Source organism: Anticarsia gemmatalis, chromosome 10, assembly GCF_050436995.1.
Source record: "Anticarsia gemmatalis isolate Benzon Research Colony breed Stoneville strain chromosome 10, ilAntGemm2 primary, whole genome shotgun sequence".
NCBI lineage: Eukaryota > Metazoa > Arthropoda > Insecta > Lepidoptera > Erebidae > Anticarsia > Anticarsia gemmatalis.
The window spans coordinates 6116759-6126490 of NC_134754.1; the positions used below are offsets into that span (position 1 = coordinate 6116759).

At 34.7% G+C, this 9732-nt stretch overlaps 1 protein-coding gene across 2 annotated transcripts in view; it reads left to right on the forward strand.

Annotated features, from left to right (window-relative positions):
• The window catches only part of LOC142976036 (organic cation transporter protein-like), a 53192-nt gene extending 44220 nt beyond the window's left edge, over window positions 1–8972 (forward strand). For both annotated transcript variants that reach the window (XM_076119233.1, XM_076119234.1), the window contains exons 2-7: window positions 2779–2957; window positions 3496–3836; window positions 4112–4432; window positions 4747–5377; window positions 5503–5627; window positions 6308–8972. In XM_076119233.1, coding sequence (XP_075975348.1) covers window positions 2779–2957; window positions 3496–3836; window positions 4112–4432; window positions 4747–5377; window positions 5503–5627; window positions 6308–6374 — 1664 coding nt within the window. In that variant the 3' untranslated portion in view covers window positions 6375–8972. The remainder of the gene's footprint in view (window positions 1–2778; window positions 2958–3495; window positions 3837–4111; window positions 4433–4746; window positions 5378–5502; window positions 5628–6307) is intronic.
• The last annotated feature ends 760 nt before the right edge of the window (window positions 8973–9732 follow it).

Here is a 9732-nt window from a genome sequence, read left to right on the forward strand (position 1 = left end):
ATAATATTCATCTGACAGTTTTATTGTGATTGCTCGCCTTACACATCGCTATAATTTATTGTATCTTATCGTAGTTAGAAACTTACATAAAAGCGTCAGCAATTTCACATCTTTCATACACCAATTTTCCGCCAGAAGCATACTATATAACCATGACAAAAAAATGTGCAGGGGGCCCCGCTCCACCTGATAAATCTATCTCTTCCCAACTATAAAAACACTTCCGATCATGCACACATAAACAATCTTAACGGGAAACATTTAATTTCGAGGTTCAGGATATAATCGTGACAAAATTTATCTTTATTTTATAAAAATATGATCATTACTCAAATATTTGGTCTAGTTCCCACTACCGTGACATAAATGGATATGACAACAATTACTAACTAAGCTTTAATTACTTTGTTAACACGACGACGTAAGGAAATAACTTCCTATAATAAAATATCAAATATCCTTTAAACACTGAAATAGAAATATTAATTACGAACAATCACGCCATGTACAGTAGTGACAGGTCTCCTTCCTGACTAAGATTTTCTGAATGACCATCAGCCACTCATGATATGTGAAACGGTAGATATAATATCGCATGAAATATAATACGCCCGTTTTAAACTCATAGTAATCAGCATTTTCAGCTGCTTTCGTGACGGCTCCTAAATAAGATAGGATTAATTAATACCTAGTTTGCACGCATTCGTACGAGGCCAACGGTATCATTCGTAGATACATGTTATATCTACGTCATTTCGTGCAACGGTTACCTACTCGTATGAATGTAATGTAACTATTGCATGAAAGGCAATTTGTTCGTTGTGCTAAGTCAGCCATGCAAATCGCGCTAAACGTAATCGATATGCCCTCCGGCCTTGGCCCCGAATGCAGCAAACTGTCCACGAGATGAAGAATAATGTCTAAACGGATGACGCCTCTACAGTTTGTGTTGTAAAACTACGCACGTAATCTTACGTTACGTTAGACCTAGCACACTGAAATTGATACATCCTTTCAGGCCTAGAGCATTAACCTAGAGAGGTTAAACTCCGAATTAAAAACAAACCTTGAACTATTCTGTATTAAACGGGATCAACAGCAAGAATAATGAAATAATTGCATTAAGTAGTTCGGCATAACACGCTTCTGGTACCAGCAAGGGCCTTATAAAACCTTTACGTATAGCAAAAAAAATATAAATGATGTATGTGCTCAGTTGTTACGACGGCATTGGAAGCAAAAATAATAAACTTTATTAGGGAAGTACTTTTGTATAACCAGACTGATTTATTTTATAACTTGTTTGTGCATCAATTTCAATCAATAAATCATTTTACGAGTTACAAGAGAATAAATTCTAATAAAAATGTCCAATCTGAGTGTTACATACAAACGTACGCTTCTGTTACATCGAATTTTATTAATGAAGATATAAATAAATGTAAAATTAACATTGATTATGTAGTAGGTCGTTCGTTATAGCTGCAATGATGTGAAGATCATTGTCAAGGCGCCAGCGCGGGCGCACATGTCGCTCGTTCATAATTGTGAAGCGCGCGCGAAATGCTTGCAAACTGCGACCAGCGAGCACGTGGTGCGGCTCTTCGTCGCACGCGACCGATCACTTACAAATTAATGAAGTTTTATACTGATTTTAAACATTCATTAAAGAAACAACAATCTCTGTCACTCTTTCTTAGTGTCTTTACCATATCATTTTACAACTACTCAGGCTTGCTAGGCTGTCACTAGAAAACTCTAGTTGAGTGAAGAACGTATTAACAAATTATGTTGACCACTTATCATTATATAAAATGGATGGTAAGGAATATTCATTAACTTCGATTACCGTATAAAACCTTGACTCGTCGGAAGTAGTACAGTTTCTCTTAATAGAACAATGTTCAAAGCAATAATTAACATATGGGTATCATGTGAAAAAACTCTATGTAATTAAAATCGATCTATTAAAGTTTTTTTGGAAGTACTAATGTTACAGGTAATAGGTATCAATAAAAAAGTATTAATTTTCGATCGCGGAAATGAAATTGACAGATTGAGTGTCTATTGCAACTTGATATAAAGTGTAACAGATACATTTTTTTTGGACGAAGGAAAAACGGCCCTTGAAAAAACCTACCGTGCGAAGCAACCATAAATCCAGTTGAAACAAAATATAACTTATAGTAGGTATGAAGTAATTTTCAAGGAAATAACATTATACGTAATTCAACAACGATCCCGATGTTCTTCATGATTTTTCCTACTAATATAATTATGTGGTTATTAACTGCATTAGTATAATATTCTACCTTTCAACGTTATGCAACTATAATTGATATTCCGTTGCTTCAGACTTAAACTATTAAAAAAAAACAATAAGTAGACTGTACTTTAATATAATTAAGTAAAGGAGGATATAACGAAATAAGAGATTAAAATCAATGACTGCATGGACTATTACTTTTTTCTCAGATAGGAATTATGACAAACGCTGTTTATCTAGCGGTAACGATGTTTACAGCTTTTTGTGAAATTATTAATGGTTTCATATTGTTATAATTTTAATTATATATTTTAATGTTGTGATAACTTAGTAATTGAGGAAACATAACTTTTAACTAACCTAAAACGTAATTTCTGGCTATTCATTCTGATAAATAAACATCTAAGCTTCCATTTTAAGATCTTGAAAACCCCCTTAAATTGCTGCCATGACAATTTATTTCAAAAATATAGATTGATTCAAGAGTTTTGATTGTACGTTATTTTCCACAGTTATCCCGAGTCAGGGGGGCAAAGACAAGAGTCGGACGGTTTCACCGGCGGAAGGCGAGGGTCCAGATGTAGTGGCCACTGTGATCGGTAACTACGGACGCTGGCAGTTGCTCATGACTTTCCTACTCTCTCTATTCTCACTGCCCTGCACGTTCCACATATACCTGCCTACATTTACGGTAAGTTAATATTTTTTTTGTATAATTTATTCAAGTTAAACAATAAAATTTATATTTAAAAAATGTCAAACTGCATAACAGTTTGTTGGCGACAAATGTCTCTGTTTGTTCATGATATGATTTCAATAAAAGTAGATACGGGTGATATTGCTATTATAAAATAAATCTGACTCAAGTTATCTACTATCTAGGTACATTATGGTATCATATGGAAAAAATCAAGACTTCTTATTAGCTGAAATATTTGCTCAGAAATATTTCGTTTCCTCTTATCTTATAAAAATTCTTATTACCCGCATAAAAAGATGTAGTAGAGATTTTTGATCCGAACATACTCGTATTGTTCTTTTATTTGATCACTAGATGAGGAAAACATTACATTTATTAGGTGCCTACTAATTAGTAACAGTGACTTTGGGGAAAATTCTTTAATATTCTTAATATTCGTAATTATATTATTATACCATTGTTTCTCGGTGATGAAATATTTTTAATACATTATAAAGGAAATAACATGCCATCTTCATTATTCTTTCAGGCAAAAGCTACAACTTTCTGGTGTCAAAAGCCGGAGAACTTATCAGGTCTGCCGATAGCGCAGTGGATGAACTACAGTCAACCAACACCTGGTGACAGCTGCCTAGTTCGACAATTAAGTCCCGAAGTAACAGTAGAAAGTATTCTGAATCAAACCGCGCCGTACATTGATTCATTTATTAAATGTACTAGTTGGGGCTACGACAGGTCGGAAGTAGGAAACACAATAATTTCGGAATGGGACCTAGTTTGTGATAGAGAATATCTTACAAGTCTTGCTGAGTCTACCTTCTTAATCGGAGTCGGCGTCGGTGGAGTTGTTGGAGGATGGATATCAGACAAGTAAGTTGCTCCTTTTTTACCATTGCGTCCTATTTCAGAAGATCCGTAGCTCGATTCTCTACTACTATCGACCGCCGGCAACCGGCTAGCTATCGAGAAATTTTACACGAAATTCTGTTTAGCGCCTCTACCGGCCTCCGTGAGAACTATTTTGGCAGTACATTTTAAATGTCAAACTATCGATACTCGAGTGTACCAACTGAACATGATTGCGCTACTGAGTTTTAAAAAAGTCCAAAAATGACTTGGATTTAACTTTTGTTTCGTTGTTCCAGGTTCGGCCGCAAGAAAATATTGATGAGCATGATGGTAGCGCAGAGCGTCCTTGCAATCTTATCTCTTTTGGTCCGATCCTTCATTCAGTACCTTCTAGTAAGGCTGGTCATGGGCTTCGTGTCCGTATCAGTGGTATATGCAGCTTTCGTGTTATCCGTGGAGCTCGTCGGAGGGAAGTGGGTGACGATTGCGGGAGTGTGCAACTTCTTCTGGCTGCCATTGGCTTACGTCATAGTATCCCTGTTATCCCTTGCAATGCCTAACTGGCGGGACTTGCAGCTGAGCCTCTCTGTGCCCGGGTGTCTTCTGCTGGCTTTATGGTAATTATAGTATAGATAAAAAGATAGACTGTATAATCATAATAAATACATACCCTTATTTGTAAGTCAAATGGCTGACATTACGTTAGTAAAATATAACACTATCTTACTATAAAATGGAGGACATCTAAAATTCACATATTAAAAAGTAAAGTTATTCTCTCTTTGGAACAGTCGTTAATATTAATGTGGACCGTGAAACAGAATATAAAATTACTTTCATGGCTAAACAATATTTACGAACTTTAGCTAGACTCATTTAGTATTAATACAGGACCTACTGAGACTCAAATAGTTATTTATTTATATTACAGGTTCGTTCTGCCAGAATCTCCGAGATGGTTGTTAAGTATGGGAAAGACTCAAGAAGCGAAAGTTATTTTAGAAAAAGCTGCCAAAATTAACAGACGTGAATTACCCGCCGACATGGATAAATTGCTTATGCTATACAAAACAGACAGCAAAGACGAGGGACCTAGCGTGATGATGCTGTTCAAAGGAAATCTGAGAAAGAGGACGATATGTTTGTTCTTGACGTGGTTCGCCATGACCATCGCATACTACGGCCTGTTACTGAACATTGGAAATTTCGGTTTGGGCAACTTGCATGTAACTTCTATCATCCTTGCTGTTGTTGAAATACCGGCTATTGCAATAAGTATTCCTATTCTACTGAAGGCAGGAAGACGAATTCCCATATTCACCAGTATGTTAGTATGTGGACTGGCGTGTATTGCCAGCGAGTTGTTTTCGATGGCATTTAGCGAAGACTGGATCATGATCGCTTGCCTTATGATCGGGAAGTTTGCTATAGGATCTACAAACATGATGCTGCCAATATTCACTGTCGAGTTGTATCCAACGGTGGTTAGAAACTTGGGAGTTGGCGCGAGTCAGGTCGCTGCAGGAGTCGCTTTGGCGTTGATACCGTACTTATGGAAATTGGTGAGTAAAGGAAACAATTTCTGTCACACCTTCACAAATATTTTCTACGCATTAACAGTTTATGCTACACACTACACTGCTACAAATGACCTTGTATTTATTTTTTAATTTTATTGTGATTTCAGACTATGTTTGACAAGCATGTGCCAATGATGACGATCGCAGCGCTCGCAGTCATCGGGGGCGGCATTGTCATGCTGCTTCCCGATACCACGCAGATAGAGGAACAACCAGTCACTGAAAAGAAAAAGTATGTAGTTTACTGTTCGTCATAATAAAATTATTTGCTGCAACATAAAGCAATAATATATTCCTCAGTAGTTAAGAATGCACTTTTCTGTAGCGGTTGAGAAATGCATTATTAACACAGGCAAAAGTTTTTTCTCTAGTGTATGGCTAAACCATTATTTAAATGTGACATGCAAAACATGTTACAGAAGTCAGTTATTATATTATAATCTGAGTAATCAAGAGCAAGTGTCGCAGGATTTATAACGGTGTCAAGGCGTGAATAATCCATGTGTCCCTTGCGAACTGCGGTCTGTTTGTAGTTCCGCGAGACATTAAACATCAACAAGATCGTTGCGGTTTATATGTTGAACCTTTCACAACGGTTATAACGTGTAGAGCTATATTTTATCTCACAAAGGCTAAACATCAAGGGTGTTTGCGTCCTATTAAGGTTAAAGTATCTACTTGAAGAATTGTATTTAAAATTGAGTGAGACTGAGAATGAATTATCACATTAAATTCCAGTTTTCATAAGTATTGTAAAAAAGTAACGGTTTACTAAGCTTTTGTCTGAGATAGCATATAACGGAATTTTTGTGATAATTTCCTCGTAATCATTGTCTAGGTAGAGACCAAGACTCTATTTCGCGCCTAGCGCCATCTAGTTTCTCATTACTGACACTCAGTTTTGTTTTGCAGGTCCTCGTTGGAGAACAACACAGCTCGCAATGGAACATTCACAATCACAGACGATAGAGGGCACTAGCAACATATCGTTAAATGATACAACAGTTACCAATGTGTAGAACTTTGTACAACGGACAGTGAATAGTGAGAATTTTCGAATTTAATTTATATTGTAAGTAGATGTTATGCATGTAACGTTGGAATGAGTACATATCATACAAGTTTATCTGTACTTCTCTTTCGTATCGTATGTATAGTTACAGCAATTAAATATAGCTTTTGTAGATAATTTATTTAAAATAAGTTATTCTTACCAACGACTGGGTTTACCACTCCTGAATAGAAGGATAGCTTGACTTGCAGATAGATTATCGGATACATAAAGGGACAGAAAGTGTATAAAATAATTTATCTTAATTTAACACAGATTCAGATGTGGTGAACCCAGCCGTTAAAATTGTGTAATATGTGTATAATTATAAATCGATGAGTCTATTAATTACTTAGATATAATCTAATTAGTTAAAATAGGATATTGTAAAATAATAGTTCCCAATAAAATTAGCTGCGTCAATTTCTTAATTATTGTCTTTAGTAATTAGAGTCAAACGTACATATTATTATTAGAGAACGTCCCAAGATGACGAAAAATTATTTTTAAAATAATTATGTCGAAAACATTTATTTTTAGGATTAGTCACGATTTTATACTTTCTATGAAGTTTACAATTATATCGACGATGGGCAGGTTGGAATACGAAAATCTGTTCATTAAGAAGTTCGGGAGTGAAATCACAGACTCCAAGTTCGAGGATAAGTCCCTTATAAAATTCGACAATTTTCTCCCTATGTATCGGATCAAGTTAAAACATAAGAGCTACGATCTTAGAGAGAGTATGCTATCTTATATCAAGGAAATCATGAGACATAGTCATAAAATTTGCGTGTAATAAAGTACTTCCTTAACATTCAGGGAAATAATGATTAGATGTAATCTTGTGCAGTATTATTTCTAAAGTAGATTTCTTCTGACCGTTAAAAATCCAGTACATTTCATACCGTAAAAATATTGAAGTTAAAATATTTTTAAATTCACGATTTCAAAGTCTTTATAGTACTAGCTTCAAAACCAATCTCACACGATCAAAGAAGTTTTTAAGCAGAAAGGAGAGACTTACTCTGCCAGGACTCATAGAGAACTAAAGAAAAAATTATGACCTTTGAATATAAAAATTAGATATCGCCATATTATTATTTGTTTACACAAAACTAATTGCATAAGAAAAATTTTGGTAATACAATTTAGTAACTACAACGCAATGTTGGAACATAATTGTTTTGTAATCATTATTTATATGCGCATTACGTACTTTTATATCAAAATGTTAAATAGTTGACTTCGTGAAACCACAAGTTACATTAAAACAGTATACATACTTTGTTACATAATTATTTTAAATAGCTATTTCTTTAGTGAATTTGTCAGGGACGCTTAGTTTTTGGCACCCATTTTTAACTAACACTTTATATTCAAGAGTTACTTGAGAATTGCCGTATTTAATAATAGCGTTTTATACACTAAGTCTGATGATAGACCTGCAGACCTGCGACAATCTGACGATTATCAAATTATAGTTAATGTCAAGACGAATCTTATACCTTCAGTAGTAAACAGTACCTTAGTAACTGTTATAAGACCTCGTTAAGTACAAACATTAAGTACCTTCATGTTACCAAACGTTACCATTCCATCCCTACTTGTTACGTGACAAGAAATAACTGTTATTACACATTTCTGTTACTAAAGTTAAACGACTATTTAAAATATATCTTTACTCAATTTCAATCCCGTCAATTTAAGAATGTTGTTTTTTAACGGAAGTAAACACCAATTCGTAACTGGTAAAGTAAGAAAAGTTGATCAAGTGGTTTTAAAATAAAACAACTATAGAGTTTAACGTATATACTACAAATAAATGCTTTTTTGTATGGAAATGTCACAGGAGTTTTATTAAACTTGATATTTTTCTACTTTATGTTCCAATTCTATGTAACTTTATAGCTGTATAGCATTACGTAATAAGCAATTGTAATATTATTTTCACAAGATATTATTTTTTTATTAAGTAAGTAGGTAGTTTCTTGGATGTCATTGTAAATAGGTGGATTGAATCTGAGTTAAGATATCGTAAACTACTCTACAGTGCACCTAGTATTTATTGTACAGTTCTAATGTATTAAATATAGAAATGATTGTACCTGTATTTCTTACCATTTAGTTTATTTATTGTCTTTTTAATAAGTAATCTAAACAGTAAGCCCTTAGAATAAGAATTAGAAATAGATGAAATATTTTTCTTTGGTATTTAAAGTGAACGTCAATATGTATTGACATACGTGGTGTTTGTAAACACAAAGCAAAGCATTTAACATGTCTTAAATCTGGCTGGAACCAAATTTATTCTAAAAATGCGAATATAGACACCATGTTTGTAAATACACATAACGACATTTTCATGAGTGTTTGGCTTCTGTACTTATTTTGATATTCAATGTAACACTTTTTGACTTTATCGGACAATTAATAAATTTTCATTTTATTCTTATATTCAATTAAATCGATGACATGTTATAAAACATTGTAACAATTTGAAAAATAAACTAATTATTTTTAATATTTTGACGTTTTTAATTTCCGTTCTTACAATAACCACACGATGAGATGATAACCGTGGACTCATCTAGGCTTGAGAAAGATTATATCGCAATAGATCTAAGCTAATCGATGAATTGAATGTACAACCTACATGGAATTGACTACACAATATTACATAACAACCGTATCTATGCCAGAAGAATGCCGCAACCGCAAAGCTGAAGAGTCGTCTCCCCGCGTATGTATGTTCAGTTCAGTGTTTATGCGGTCACGGCGAGGCTTCATGCGGTCACACACACAAATTACCAGGTGCCGTGAATAAGTCGGGACATTGACTCCTGTGTCTAGGGCGGTCCCTTGGTCGCCATTACAAAATGTCGGTAACGGTGACGAGCTCGAACCGTCACTCCAGACGTGACCTGCGTACAGAACATGCAAATGCGTTGCCGTCCCGCCTAATGTCTGACACTAGTCAAAGACTGATTTAAAACGCCTTACTTAACTAAATACATGTTTCTTTTGACCACATTCTAGTCCTCTTAGATTTACAATGGCTATTCACACATGAAATAATGATACCCATCATACCTACCATGGCTAGTTTAAGAAGTAGATGGTTACTGAGTCGCCACCTGCATGCAGGTACGCACATGGGCTTATACTGATCTTATCTCGCATTCATTGTATTCAAAACTTTTCATTTCATTGAACTCTCAAGGTAATACTCAAAGATCTTGCTCAAGCGCAGATCATTTCAGAAAATTGTTATTGCAGTTATCCA